The following is a 15,624-nucleotide window of genomic DNA, read 5'->3' on the forward strand; positions in this document are numbered from 1 at the left end:
ATGTAAGGGCTATTTGATCAATAAGGAGAGTGATGGGGTGCTACGCCAGATGACCTGGTCTCCACAGTCACCAGACCTGAACCCAATCGAGATGGTTTGGGGTGAGCTGGACCGCAGAGTGAAGGCAAAAGGACCAACAAGTGCTAAGCATCTCTGGGAACTCCTTCAAGATAGTTGGAAGACCATTTCCGGTGACTACCTCTTGAAGCTCATCAAGAGAATGCCAAGAGTGTGCAAAGCAGTCATCAAAGCAAAAGGTGGCTACTTTGAAGAACCTAGAATATAAGACATATTTTCAGTTGTTTCACACTTTTTTGTTAAGTATATAATTCCACATGTGTTAATTCATTGTTTTGATGCCTTCAGTGTGAATGTGCAATTTTCAAAGTCATGAAAATACAGAAAAATCTTTAAATGAGAAGGTGTGTCCAAACTGTTGGTCTGTACTGTGTATATATATATATATATATATATTAATATATATTAATTTTGTTACTGGTAAACCTAGAAGGTTAGGGCCAGATGATGTGTGAATGCTGTTTCGGCCACAATGTCTGACCCTAAGAAATTCAAGTGGCACACAAGGAGTTTGTGCAATTTCTTACCCTTTCAGTGCAAATTTAAAATTAAAAAAAAAAAAAAATTTGGGACAATCAAAGATCATATATTTTCTTTTATTTGTAAGGGTGGGGGAAGGTGACCATATGATCATAATTTTATGTACCAACCCCCCCGGATCACCAGAAGACTTAACAGGGGGAGATATGACTGTAACAGACTGTGATCGATTTTTTTCTGCTCTCAGATGCAGCTTTCCACTCCCCTACACAGATACAGAACAAAGAAGCAAAACTTTTCATTCGGTTTCCTTTACTGCTGCTCTCTGAATAATGTACCTAAACCCTGGAATTTTAAAATATACCTTGTGACACACATCCTGGTGTTTTTTTTTTTTTTATGTGGAAGTCAATTTGAAAGATTGCCATTGATGTCCTAATGAATCAATGACTCCAACCACCAGTGAGACATTTCGATGATACATGTTGTAAATCTGTTTTGAGCAATTATAAGGGCTTCTAATCATACAAAGCCCTTATTACCAACTCCCCTCAGGGTCAGATGGAAGAAATTAAGTCGCCTATGCCAAAGTTAACTATCAAAATAGTTGTTGTATAAGACATTTGCTTTGCAAAATGGCTTCTTCATTCAAGTAATGGTCACTGTGTTTAACGCTTTCGTAGACTGGTGAAATGCTACATAATGAAGCCAGTTTTGATTAAAAATCTGTATGGATCTCTGCTGCTTTTGTGATGTAGCCGGTGAGATCCAAGTTTCTGATTCTGCTAGTGATGATAATTTATTTCAAGAAGATGAAAGGCGGGTAAACGGCGTGAGATGAGAGGACACGCATCATTTAATGAGACAATGATGTTTTTCTGTTTGATCCATTCACGCTTGTTTTTGTAATCCATCCTATTTAGTGAATAATGAACACAATTGGAAGAATTTAGCATCAGACTTTAGTGAATTCAACGCCAAAAAAATGAGAGCTGCACAGCTGCCGCGGGGGGAGTTTATAGCTGGAGTGGATCGCAAAGCTCAGAAACTGAAAACATACAGATACAGACCAAAGACAAACATAAGATCTTGTGCGTTTTTTATTTCTCCATGAAACCTGATATAAAGACTCTTTCCATTTTTAGAAGATCCTTATTTAATCAATTTTATCATTGAAGATTAAATATATTCGAGGAAACTGGGACTTTGGAAACAAAACTAATGCTAAATCTTGAAGAAAGCTGTGCGACATTACTGACCTTTTCAAACATAGAAGCCATTAGAGTAAATATCTAAAATCTCAATCTAAATACAGCATTTGGGTGGCCAAAGTTTAACTTGGTGTTCCACTTTGGTGAATCTGGAGCAAAGTACACCAGCAAAAAAACGAGAAGACAAAAAAGGACTTGGGGCTCTTTCAGATGTTCGTGATCAACTGTCCGATATCTGATTGCAATGCATGGACTGGCCGTGCGTCTCCTCACCCAGAGCGTGACCTCTTCATATATTTCTATGCAGTTGTCACTCTCTGGAGTGACATGCAGACAGTCCATGCATTGCAATCTGAGGTTGGACCGATGATCGCGGACATCTGAAAGAACCCTTAGAACAAAGTGCAGTTGTTGAATTGGGGTCTGCCCTAGGCTGGAATCATGGATGGAGTTGTTGGTGCAGTTGTTTTTTCTTAATTTGGCTAAAGTCAGACGTGGCTACAAAATAAAGGGTAGATTGATACGACTACTTTTAGTCCTGAGACTGTTTGAGGGCTGTAACATAACCTTTTTAATTTCTGCATCTGAAATCTCTGGTAAAGAGCTAATATCACCACCTGAAGTTGCAGCTGAATGCTGACCATGTAAATCTCATCAATGGCGTCTATATTTTTATGGTCAAAATTGTGACTGAACCCTAAACGAATGGAGAAGGGTTTAATTAAATAAAATAAAATACACAGTTACCATCAAAATGATTGAACTCCATTGCAAATTAGATTTAATGGTAAAATTGACAAACTTTCTGCCACTTGCAATTTAAGAACATTGTAAATGGCTCATCACAACTTGAATAACTAGTGTTTTCTCAAAATTCAGCACTAAATGCAATGTTTACGGACTACTGTCTCAGAATTATTCACCCTATTCTTTAGTACTTAATAGGGCTCCTTCGGCTGTTATGACCTGCTGCAAAAGTGATGCATAACTAAACATTGCGTTCCTGAAGAATCTTAGACCACTCCTCAAGGACAATGGCCTCCAGGTCACTAATATTCTTGGGTTGTCAAGAGTTGACCAAAAACATGAAGAGATCATTTTCTTTGCATGAAGGTCTCCATGTCTGAACACCTCTATTGACCCAAAAGCGCAAGAAAAGTCCGCTCCAATATGCTCAAAACTATAAAAATAAGACAGATGAGTGTTAGTATCTTGTTCTGTGGAGTGTTTAAACAAAACTGAAACTTTTTATGACTATGGATCAGCTTTATATCTGAAGAAGGAAAAATGAAGGATATTCTAGGGAGGGGAAGCACCCTGCTCACAGTGAAGCATGATGGTGGCTCAGTGATGTCTATATCTACACTTGAGTAGTGGTAGCTCGGTGATGCCTACAGTGAAGCATGGGGAGGGCTCTGTGATGTCTACAGTACAGCACGACGTGGGGCTCTGTGATGCTCTAGGCCTGCTTTGATTCTTCTCTTGCTGGAAATCTGAAGCATGTGAATAAAAATATGGATTCAGTTAACTATCAAAAAATCCTAGGCGAAAACATCATGCCTTCCTTGAGGAAGCAAAAGCTTGAGCTTTCATTGGACCCTGCACCACCAGGACAGTGATCCCAAAGAGACCTCAGTCTACCTACCAACCAAGGTTTGGTTTTAGAAGAAGTCTATATAACATACAGTTGCAATCAAAATTATTCAGAGGCATAATGAAAGGCAAATAAATGAGAAGAATTTTGCATGTAAGCTGTTCACGACCTGACAAACTCAATCAAGACTGCGACTGAAAAATACAACGTGCTCACTGCGGTGGAACTTCTATGCTTGAGTTCCTTGAATAGCTTGAGGATGAAAATTGAAGGATTTATTCCTCCCCTCCTCTTTTCCTTTGTGCTTCATGTCGCTGAAGTATATATTTGTCAGTTTGCAAATCAAACCAGCGCTTTTATGGAAAGGTTTTTATTAATCACCAATATGTGATGACAGCCCCACAGGCTACAGTAATTAAGCAGTCTTCATTAAGACCCCTTGCGGCAGTGGAAAACATCTTGACATGTAGGAAACGGCTTTGTGAATATGACCTAGTATTCCTGGTATGCACATGTGTTAACTGAAAAGTTGACTGGTATCCCGAAATCTCCTGGTCTCGTATTTTTCTCCATTTTCTATTAGACAATACCTGCAGTATCTAAGACATATTATCTTATTTGCTGAAGTTCAGTTTTATTTTTACCCCATAATGTCTCAATCTTTGCACTTTGACTACTCAAGTTACCAATGCATTTCTACAGACAAAAGTATAAGAAGCTGTAGGCAGAGGACAATGAGGAACAATCTGTGTCCGGACAGCCATATTGGTGTTACTTATTTTTAATCCGTTTTGGCTTTCTCCAGAATTTCTATGTTATTCTTGGACATAAATCTTTCTAAGCCTAGGGAGAGTTCAAGCATTCTACTTGCTTCTTGATGAGAATGTAATTTGATCAGGGTTGGACTGGCCCACCAGAGAACCGGAGAATCATCCGGTGGGCCCTGGCTTCTCCTTCAGGGGAGTTCATAGTGCAAACCTTGCAGCTGCTATGGGGCTCTTGAGTGGTGGAGATAGGTGGACCCTCAGAATCAAATCCTCTGGTGGGCCCAATATTCTTCAGTCTGACACTGAATTTGATGATAATGGAGCCACCAGTTGCCGATAACGTGAAAGTCCTTGTGTAAAGAAGTGTCTATAAGAGGCGTAAAATAATCGTTTAACTAGAGCTTTTTTTGAAAACTGTAGACACTAGCACTAAACACGGTCATTGACTCTTGGTAGAAGCACATTGTGGACTTCATCACTAGCCTAGCTTGGAAATGTCATGGAATCCACAAGACAATTCAGACAAAAACGGAATGTGTTGCCAGAAATAGACCTACTGTTTAAAGGGCATGTGTCAGTAGGCTCAACCCTACTTTGCCGTCTCTATGGGTATACAGGTCAAAGAAAATTGAATCAAATGATACCTTGATATCTGCGATCCGATGAACAGTTCCTGAGAAATCCATGTTTTGTACTCGCATGCAAATGACTGAAAATATCTGTGCCAGATCTTTGCAGCTCATTTCCATATAAGGAAAAATGTGGCTTTCTAATGCAGGAAGAGGAGGAGGTGAGCTGCGAAATCACCTATTGTGAATGGTTGATCCTGTATAGAGAGGTGTTGACTGTCATTGTAATCCTGTCTGTGATGATAATGAGACTTCTGAAAAGTCTTGTGTAAAGAACTAGTAAGCAGGTGTCTAAAATTGCCCCAATGGCCAATGTGAAATCGCAAAATTTGTACATTTTTTTTTTGTGTTTTTTTTTTTTTTTTTTTTTTTTGTGTCATATCACATATTTAACACACAAACCGGATTTAAACAATTAGGTTATTTTCTGATGACACATTGCCTGTAATGTTCCTTATCCGCATCAGTCAATGCCCAGCAATATGGTAATTGGGTCGGTCTGAAGACACCATTTAACCATTCTTAATGTTGCTTTTCGTGATGAAGTCTGTTTTAAGTGCTACCAATTCTTGAAGACCACTGAATGCGCTGCTCAAGAATTAAGAGCAGTGTTTTTGTGTTTGATAGAGGGTCTTGTTTAACTAGTAGGTATTATTTTTTATATCATTATAATAGGAGCTAATAGAATTACTTTGGAAGATTCAAATATCCTTCAACCCATGGGACTGTCCGTCTTGGGCGATCATCTGTACTGGATTGACCGTCAACAACAGATGATTGAAAGAGTAGATAAGACAAACGGGCTGCAAAGGACAAGGATTCAAGGCCGCATCGCCCACCTTACCGGAATTCATGCTGTGGAGACCCTTGATACGAAGGAGTTCTGTAAGTTCCTTTCATACTCCTTTTCACATCATTGAGGTTTTCTAAGGAGGGTCCAGAAATAATGATCATGACAACGACCAACATAAGTTAAAAGCTCAGTTTGAGAGTTACGTCTGTCCTGTTTTGTACAAAACTTGTAGTCAAGTGTTGGATACAGTTCAATTAGTTGGACTTTTACTGATATTGAAGTTCCTTAATTCAGATTTTAATAAAAGTGCACTTATACCAGAGCCTGTGGCTCAATATCTTAAGCTCCTGCCTGTAATGTTGAAGGTTGTGGGTTCGATTACTGGGGAGACATTCCTCAGTACACATAACTTTTTTCGTTATAGATAAATTTTTGTCACTAAATTATAATTAGTGGAGAAAGGTTGAATTTGTTAGACCTAGGTCTTTTTTTTTCAACTTATGCAACTATGTATATATTAGAACAGAATCAGGTTTTGTTTGTGTTTTTAGAATTAAAGTTTTTTTTCCCTTTTAAATAATAATTAGTTAGAAGATGGAAATGCAAACTCATTTTGTTTCCAAGTAGTTGAATGGTTTAAATCTCAGTGCAGTCTGCTTCCATGTTCAGCTGTAAGCAGAGCGCCCTTCCCTACCCCCATAAACTTTTTTGTTTATGGGGGTATAAATTTCAAGGACCATAGTAAATTTTGTGAGTCCGTCTAATTGATTACATTTTGGGAATGCTTGGATTTTATGTATTGCTGCATAAATTGAATGTTGGGTGTAGATTTAAGACCCTCGCTGCCATGTATACCCGTGATTGTTATTTAACATTGTATTGATTTGAAAAATTTAACGTTTTAGCTGCGCACCCGTGTTCAAGAGATAATGGAGGATGTTCTCATATCTGCATTGCTAAAGGAGATGGCACCCCTCGATGCTCCTGTCCTGTGCACCTTGTCCTCTTGCAAAACCTATTGACATGTGGAGGTACTTATTTATTTGCTCCTACTGCTCTTCGTTTATAATGTGAATAAATATTTTCCTAAAACTTTTGTGCTTGCCTGGTCCATTACTTGGTCCAATCCGCCATGACGGCACAAATCTTTAATTATCCATCCGATGATAAATCTTAAAGTTTAGCAAAAAGATTTGCTCTTCCATGGGCCGTCGTCCAGTTGGATAAGGGTGGTCTTCACTTCTGCATCTGGCATCTTGGGTTCCTCTACCATTGTCTTGACGTCACATATGGCTTAATAACAGCTCATGTCATGATGTTATGGGGCTGAGTGAAGCCTGAGGAGCCCAGGTTGCTTGTCCCAAAACCGATGACTGCCCTTCCCATGGAGCATCCAACTGGACACCAGACTAGGGCAGTTTGAATCTTCTCACTAAACTCTAGTCTATCTATCCCTCCTATTCTTATTTTCGCACAGAGCCCCCGACTTGCTCTCCTGAACAGTTTACATGTGCCACCGGCGAAATCGACTGCATTCCCCTTTCCTGGCGTTGCGATGGCTTCTCGGAGTGCGAGGACAAGAGTGACGAGGAGAACTGCCCGCTGTGCTCAGACAATCAATTCCAGTGCGAGAAAGGACAATGTATCGAAGCCCGTAAGAAGTGTAATGGAGAATACGATTGTCAGGACAAGTCTGACGAGCTGGACTGTGAAGGTATGAATATAGGTTTTCCTAAAATTGATATCCCTTATACTATTTTATCCCTGTTTCTCATCTCGCGTAAACAAGGAAAGCTACTAAAAATGAACAAACGGTCTGCGTTTCTGATATGCCCCTTAGTGAGACTCTATATCCAACTACAATGACTTAACTATTACAAAGATTTTCTAGCTTCGTTCCCCTTTGTCTCGGGAGAGGAGGATGGGGTTGCGTGCACAGTCGGTGGGTTTCATGCCAATGTCCTAATGGCATTGTTACTGCTCTCCTCCCTATATAGAACTTCACAACACCCCAGAACTTATTTATTGTGAACTACTAGTCACAAGTCTGCAGGTCAAAAAAAAAAAAAAACTTCTATACTCATGAAGAAGTTTTATAAATTTCCAAGCAGTGTTTAAATAATTTCTGTGCATGGACATCTTCACCCTAATGCTAGTCTAAGCCGTCTGACTTATCCATCAAGGAGACAGCTTGTCTGATCTTCCCTTAATAAACAAGGGTTTGGTGAAGAACAAGACTTTCCAGTCCAGCATTTAGAAGTTGACATTAAAATTCTTTAATCCCCCTCTCGTAATGAATGGATTTCTTCTCTTCGTACATTGCAGTGATCTGTACGTCTAATCAGTTCCGCTGTGACAATGGCCAATGCGTCGCTACAAAGCAGCAGTGCGACTCCTTCCTGGACTGCGGGGACAACACGGATGATATCATGTGTGGTGAGCACATAGCAGATTTCCTCTTCTATATGGGGTACTGTGACTGACCTTATATCTTGATACATTCCCAAAGTTTGATTTGCTTCGAACAATAAACTATTTCCACATTTTCACCAACTTCTTGTTTGAATTTTAGAACTGAATAGGTCCTCCTCCGAGGAGACTCCTTCACACAGCAGTGCCATTTTACCAGTGATTGGCATTATTCTGTCCGTCTTCATCTTTGGCGGGGTATATTTTGTGTGCCAGAGGGTTGTGTGCCAAAGATACACGGGGCCTAATGGCCCTTTCCCGCATGAATACATCAGTGGAACGCCTCACGTTCCTCTCAACTTCATAACCACTCGAAGTTCTCAGCCGGGCAACTACACAGGTAAGTCTGGATCTTTCAAATCTGCATGAAACGCCTTGATCCAGTTTTCCTTCAAAATTGGAAAAACATTTCTCTAAATATTCACTCCATATAGATACTGATTTATTCTAGCCTAAGAAATTTCCACCATTTTTTGAGTCAACCTTTCTTGCCACTTTCCACTGGAAGCGCCCAACATGAGGGCTCCGTTAATAAGCTCTTGCTCGGTAAACTGACCGTGATAAGGGGCTCCTCTAATGAAGGGTTTCTGCTTGTGTATTTCTTGAAGAATCTGCCATGACAGCTGGAAAGCAGAACTATAGGATCAGCTGAAATTCGATCCGATAACATTTAAAGCACTGAGTCTTATGGATTATGCTAAGCTTTAAGCGTTCCCCGGGCCTTGGTTTCAAGTGATCTGTCTGAGTGAAAATTTCATATTAGTTTTCCACTCTTTTTGCTTCAAATTTCACCTTTTTGTTTCATTCTAAAAAAAAATGAAAATGTTTTAATTTGTGTTTAAATTAATATTTTTAATGTCTGTTTTCAGAAGCTAAAGTATTAAGTTCATTATTAAAGGGAAGCTGTCATAAAAAATTATATTGATTAAATCCCTTTTTTTGCGTTAAATTTATTTTTTAAATACTACATTTTTTTTTTAATATAGATATATAAAAATAAATTGCAATTCTCACACCGGCCATCGGGGCTTTTTTTTTAGACTCTTAACTTCCCGTTTCAGGTAACAATACATGTATATTAGACACAATGATCAGAATCTAACCTTCTCTTTTTTGTATTGAAGTATTTAATGAGCATGTGCAAAGGTCAGTGTGAAGAGTGGGAGTAGGGTCAGCTGTGACCTCTCCTATTGTGATTGATGGATCCAATCAGCTGTGCAGAGGTGTTAACTGTCATTGTAGTCCTGCCTCTGACGATAAGGAGTCTCCTGAAAATTGTTTCTGAAAGGAAGTAAGAGTCTGAAGACCCCCAGTGGTCAGTGTGAAAACTGCAAGATTTATTTTCGATTTAAAAAAAATAAAATAAATAAATTACAAAAAATATTTTAAAAATACATTACACAAAAACCTCAACATTTTTTTGATGACAGGTTCCCATTTAAATGGTGGTTTCTCCCTTTTCCTGAAGCTAAAATATCTTTTTATGGCTAATAACTTTTTTTTTTTTTTCTGTCAGGCCTGTTTTCATCAATAAAGCCTTATAATCCTTACAGGGAATCTGTCCGCTGCTTTTTGCCACCCAATCTGAAAGAAGTAGAATGAGAGACCTTGATTCCATTGATGTGCCACTCACTATTTAATCAGCAGGAGACGAGTAAACCTGCCATGTAGCCCTCGATAATCATGAGCTCTGTATAACCCCGCCCCCAACACTGATTGGCAGCTTTCTGCTTATGCACAGTGTAAACAAAGCTGCCAATCAGTGGTGTGGGCGGGGTTATACAGAGCTCAGCATTCAGAGAACTGGAGGATCTGCAGCAGAGAAAACAGGGATTTTATCAAACTACAGCAAGCTGATCAGCAAGTGATTTATCGCTAGTATCTGGGTTTCTGCTCAACATTTTGCTGCTCTTGAATGGAGTAGCAAAGACTTAGTGACAGAATCCCTTTAAGATTTTCTATTGTGGTACACAGCCTCAATATCTAAATTATTTAAAGGGTTATTTGTCTCATCCTAGAAGATGAATAGAGTTGTAAACTGCCTGTAAAAACCAAGCAACTTGCTAACTTATTTTTTTTTCTATTACTTACTGCTTGTTGCCTAGCCTTCCGACCACCTCTGCGGTTCATCTGTTTGGCCAAGCATGCGCAGTGCTTACAAGAACTTGTAAAAGCCCTTTAATGATTTAAAACCTTTTTTCCCTCTCTTATAAGACCAGTGGGTTGCCCAATTTGTTGTTGACAACTCTCTGCATAGGCTTATATATGAGGAAGACTGTTATTCATAAAGTTGAAACGCCCACTGGACTCCTAAGCCCAGGGCTGGAAATGCGTAGAAATGTTGTCCTAGATGAGATGCTACCAGGGTGCATGCAGATTGATGAGGCTCGATGTAAACCCACACCAGTAACATCAATGCATCTCCATGTTGCCTAAATGTGCATGTGCCGAATATTGCAAAATGTGGTCTTTTTTAATGTACATGTAACAGTCCAAATGATAGCCGGCGCTCACATCTTCTTTAAAGAATTGCTTTGCTGATCCAGTAGTATAAAAAACACATTTAAAAAGGCAGAAAATAAATATCTGCTGCGCTCCCAGGCAACATGTTTCAGACCTGCATGGTCCTTTGTCTTGACAAAGGACCATGTAGGTATGAAACATGTTGCCTGGGAGCGCAGGCAGCATTTTTATGCTGTTGTGTTCACCCATTTTTTATGCCTTTTATACTACTAGATTAATAAAGCAATTCTTTTAAGAAGATGTGAGTTCTGGCTATAGTTTGGACTGTTACTATTACTGGAGTATTTTGCCGTGCACCCGGACAGGTGAGCTGATTGAACCTCTCACTTTTTTAATGTTTTTGTTTCTGCTCAGGTATACCTTGTGGGAAGCAAATGATCAGCTCCATGAGTATAATAGGGGGCGGCAGTAGTGGAGCCCCCCTTTATGACCGGAATCACGTGACTGGTGCTTCTTCCAGTAGCTCTTCGAGTACCAAGGCCACTCTCTACCCGCAGGTGAGCAGGCTCAAAAACCAGAAAGCACAATAATCACTGACTTCTGAAAGCCAATAGTTTGAAATTACCAGTTATTGATAATTTGTGGTGTCCCCTGTTGTTTTATACTCGTGCATCTCTAATGCGCCACATGATGAAAATGAAGGCAGACCTGATGATTGAGCTTGTCCAGGGAGGTTATTCATGCTTTACTAATATACAGATGGACAACACCCTCATATGTTAAAAACCTCACCTAGGCATAGGCCCTTGCTCGAATTTGGCCGGCATTCGCGGAAAATCGAATGTTCCTTATTCATCGTTGTTTTTATGGATACCAATTTGGGGTGCATACAGTCATTTTTTATTGTATTTTTTTTTTAGGGAGGCGCGGTGACTTTATATTTTGTTAGATGGGAGCTGCTGTGCATGTGAGTTGGTGATTGCTCAATTTAAGTGCCATTGTCAGAAATTGACTGCAGCATCTAAGTAGTTGACAGCAGGGATCAGTGCTTAGTTCTAGACACTGTGGTTCGGCCCCACACACGTGAACTCCAGTTTGTCCTTTTGCGCTATGGGGGTTAAACAAATATAACTTTCTTTAACATACAGCTGTATATCCATTATGGACTACTGCACTTGTGACTTGTTTCAAGATGGTAAGCCTCCTTGTTTTGGCTTGTTGTACTCTGCATTTAGCACTCATACATCCATTACCACCTGAAGAAGCAGCACCTGCTGGCGAAACGCGTGAGAACCAATCCCATCTGCATTTGTGCTATGTAGCTGCTCTATTGGGGGAAATTGTTCCTTACTGACTTGGATTTTATACTGGCTACGTCAGAGTAAACTTTGTCTGTGTAAACGGTTTGGGTACAGTATATGTACGTGTGAAGGAGCTTTATATTGTCACTGATTTATACATTCTCTACACACTTTATATGTTTGATTATTAAAACTGATTTTTTTTTAAATTCAGTACACCTTATTTCAGGGCATGCTTAATTTGAGTAGTAGTGTTGGATGGGCAACCACAGGGAATATTCCTGCGACCAATGGTTCGTTGGTGAGGTTTTTAACATGTGTTCTATACGTTGTTGCCTAATTGTGTATATTAATAAAGGTTGAATTATTTTAGTATTTTGTCAGTGTCTTTACACGTATACGACCGGTCACTGAGCAGTATTTCTATGTCAGCTGCTTGAGTGATATAACACTAGGTGGTCTTTATGATATTGGCTAAAGAAACCGTTCTGCTGCCCGGCGATGATATCAACATCATCTAAACACAGGAGCAGCCGATGGGACAGCTGGAGAATTCCAAGACTGTGTGATGGCTACCACAAATACTGTGGTGTATCTAGTTCATTGCACAAGGAGCTCGATAAAAGGACATCTCAAATCTTTACCTGGAAACGTTCCTTCACTTGTTGTAGGAGAAATTCAAAATTTTAGTGATCGAGCGAAATGCTCATACATTTATAATATAGTAGGGCGAGAAATCTGTGCCTAAAAAGGTTCACCTATGAGGATCGGAGACCAATGCAAGGTCATTTCTTATATCAAGATGGACAGGCAAATGAACGGAATTGGATTAGTTTTGGCCAATATTCTCATTTAACTATTGACTACTTGCTTTTTATTGCAGATTTTAAACCCGCCACCATCACCAGCTACAGATCGCTCCTTATACAATACTGAAGTGTTCTACTCTTCTAATAGTCCATCCACTACCAGATCTTACAGGTAACCCACAGTTTATTTTAGATAAAAGCTAGCTACGCTAGTGTTAATGAGCGAAGCGGCATGATTGACCGAGCTAGACGAGGAACGGTCCCCTTGACAGAGTGGGCCGAGCTAGACGAGGAACGGTCCCCTTGACAGAGTGGGCCGAGCTAGACGAGGAACGGTCCCCTTGACAGAGTGGGCCGAGCTAGACGAGGAACGGTCCCCTTGACAGAGTGGGCCGAGCTAGACTAGGAACGGTCCCCTTGACAGAGTGGGCCGAGCTAGACGAGGAACGGTCCCCTTGACAGAGTGGGCCGAGCTAGACGAGGAACGGTCCCCTTGACATAGTGGGCCGAGCTAGACGAGGAACGGTCCCATTTGTTACATTTTTCTGGCATTAAAATATATATTACTACTTGATCAAACCTGCACAGGTTGTCCTACTTCTGCACCGGTCATCTAGTCTCACTTCTTCCAATTCCACGTTCATTGTGAAAAAGCCTGTGTCGTTGAAGTGATGAGGGAGGTTGGCCAACACACATTAGAGAAGGCAGCCCCCTTTCCTATAATGGGTGTTTCAGAGACCGAGAAGGGGACTGGCTTATCTAACTCGGAATTTGAGGAAGGTAACCTGGAGTGAGGTGCGAAAAATTGGAGAGAACGGTGTCAATTTGAACAATAAAAGTACATTATTAGGTTTGCTTATTTAATAGTTCCTCGACCAGAAGACATTTTTCTTCTATTAGACAGCCCTTTAAAACAACTGCAGATATCACACCCTAGGGGCACTTTCCTATCCCTTCAGAATAATAACGCTATTTCATCACTGATCAGTAATATTAAACAGTTTGTGGATGCAGCTCACCCCATCAAAATATGTATATTATTCAATCTGCTTTCTTGGTAATCCATTCCACTGTGCACGGATAAAGCCGCTGTGATGAAGTGATGAAAAAAGGTTTTTCAGTCCAACAAAGTGAATTAAAAGCAAAAATTCTTTTACTTCATTAAAATAGTAGCACGGGCATAGAAAAATGTGACTCGAGCGATAATTTGATTATAATTTGAATTAGCTTTGCAGGATTGAAGAACTTTTTTCATGACTGAGTTCTAGAAAAGCAGAGCCTAAAAGTCCCCCATACACATTAGCAAACTTTTATCTATCTTGCCTATTTCTACAGGAGTGACTAATCTGTTTTGGGGGCCTCTCAAATCTCCCGACGGATGATGTTTGGGAAGAGAAGGATCGGGCATTGTTGGAATTTCAATGCCTGGTCCTTTTGTTTTCAGGGGGAAAAAGCCGATGCCAGTGGAGCCTGACCGCGGCTTTCTCCTCCCTGCGGTAGGCCGTGCACTTGTGTATGGGGAAGTCGGGAGAGGAAGTTGTTGGCTGAGCAGCTAACTATTCTGTCCAGCCTTTTCCCTCCAACTTTGTTTTTTCTACTATTGCCAAAAAAACAAACAAAGTTACCTACTTTAACGAAATATATATATTTTTTTTGCAGACCTTATCTCATCCGAGGAATAGCTCCTCCGACAACACCGTGCAGCACTGACGTTTGCGACAGCGACTACACCACAAGCCGATGGAAAGCCAACAAATATTACATAGATTTAAATTCCGATTCCGACCCGTACCCTCCTCCGCCAACTCCGAGGAGTCAGTACATGTCCGCCGAAGAGAGCTGCCCCCCGTCCCCCACAACAGAAAGAAGCTACTTCCACCTCTACCCACCTCCTCCCTCACCGTGCACAGACTCTTCATGACCCAAACTGAAGGATCCCGCCCCTCCAATATTGTAAATAATTTAAATATGAACGAAAAGAACAAATATATAAATATATATATTTTATGATTTTAAAAGATAATTTGGATTGATGTTTTTCTAAGAAAAAAAAAAGGAAAAAATATAAAAAAAAAAATTATCAAATGTGAATATAAATGGGGAGGGGAGGGACTGTGAAAAATGTACAGCGGATAAATATTTATATATATATATTTTTTTCTATTTAACTGCCATGTGCCATGTTTCTTATACGATCTACAAAGTAATTTGTAGAAGACATGCCTTTTCCGAACTGGTGCTAAAACGGGGTAAAACTTTAGATATTACCACCTTATTATTAGTATCAGTAGCTGCATTGTGCATGAAAGGTAGTCTGCAGGCTGCTCTCTTATGTTCATCCTCTGTGCCTGTGGTGTGATTCATGGGTCTAACCGCCTAGCCTTGACTGATCCTTTTTTTTCGCCTATTGGGGGTATGGATTAAAAAAAACAAAAACTATTGGACTCTAAGATACAATCGTCAGCATACTGACCGTAAAAGGGAATCTGTCAGTGGGTTTTTGCTATTTAATTTGAGAGCAGCGAAATATAGTGGCAGAGACTCTGATTCCAGGGATGTGCCACTTATTAGGCTGTGTGCTGTAGTTGTAATACGGTCAGTGTTTTATCAGCAGGAGATTATCACTGCAGGACTAGGTGTCACATGCAGACCAGTCAGGCTAATCTGTGTAACTCCACCCCCCCATCTCTAATTGGCTGCTTGCTGACAATGTATAGTGTATACAGAAAAGCACCAATCAGTGGTATGGGCGGGGTTATACACAGGTCTGCAGCAGATAAGAGGGTTTCTATGAAAATTGCACCAAGCGGCCCAGTAAGTGATATGTCACTGGAATCAGGCTCTCTGTCTCTTCATCATGCTGCTCTATGATTACATAGAAAAAAAACTGATGACAGATTTAAAGGGATTGTCCACCTCTGCAGACTTATTTTTTTTACCTAAATGCATGTATTTGTGGCTTAAAATCATTTTTGAAAATTGCAAAAATTTTGCACCCTTTGTCTTTTACAGACTGTTTCCTGGCACATT

The 15,624-nt window shown here is 40.1% G+C and overlaps 1 protein-coding gene across 1 annotated transcript in view; it reads left to right on the forward strand.

Moving 5' to 3' along the window:
* Positions 1-14,617, forward strand: part of LOC141213731 (low-density lipoprotein receptor-related protein 5-like) — a 125,366-nt gene extending 110,749 nt beyond the window's left edge. Inside the window, exons 16-23 of the mRNA XM_073665319.1 lie at positions 5,435-5,644; positions 6,458-6,583; positions 7,030-7,266; positions 7,878-7,988; positions 8,125-8,361; positions 10,899-11,041; positions 12,669-12,766; positions 14,254-14,617. Of these exons, the coding sequence (XP_073521420.1) occupies positions 5,435-5,644; positions 6,458-6,583; positions 7,030-7,266; positions 7,878-7,988; positions 8,125-8,361; positions 10,899-11,041; positions 12,669-12,766; positions 14,254-14,515 (1,424 nt within the window). The 3' untranslated portion in view covers positions 14,516-14,617. The remainder of the gene's footprint in view (positions 1-5,434; positions 5,645-6,457; positions 6,584-7,029; positions 7,267-7,877; positions 7,989-8,124; positions 8,362-10,898; positions 11,042-12,668; positions 12,767-14,253) is intronic.
* The last annotated feature ends 1,007 nt before the right edge of the window (positions 14,618-15,624 follow it).

The sequence above is a fragment of the Phyllobates terribilis genome, unplaced genomic scaffold, assembly GCF_046119375.1.
Source record: "Phyllobates terribilis strain yellow unplaced genomic scaffold, ASM4611937v1 Scaffold_211__1_contigs__length_3443825, whole genome shotgun sequence".
Lineage (NCBI taxonomy): Eukaryota > Metazoa > Chordata > Amphibia > Anura > Dendrobatidae > Phyllobates > Phyllobates terribilis.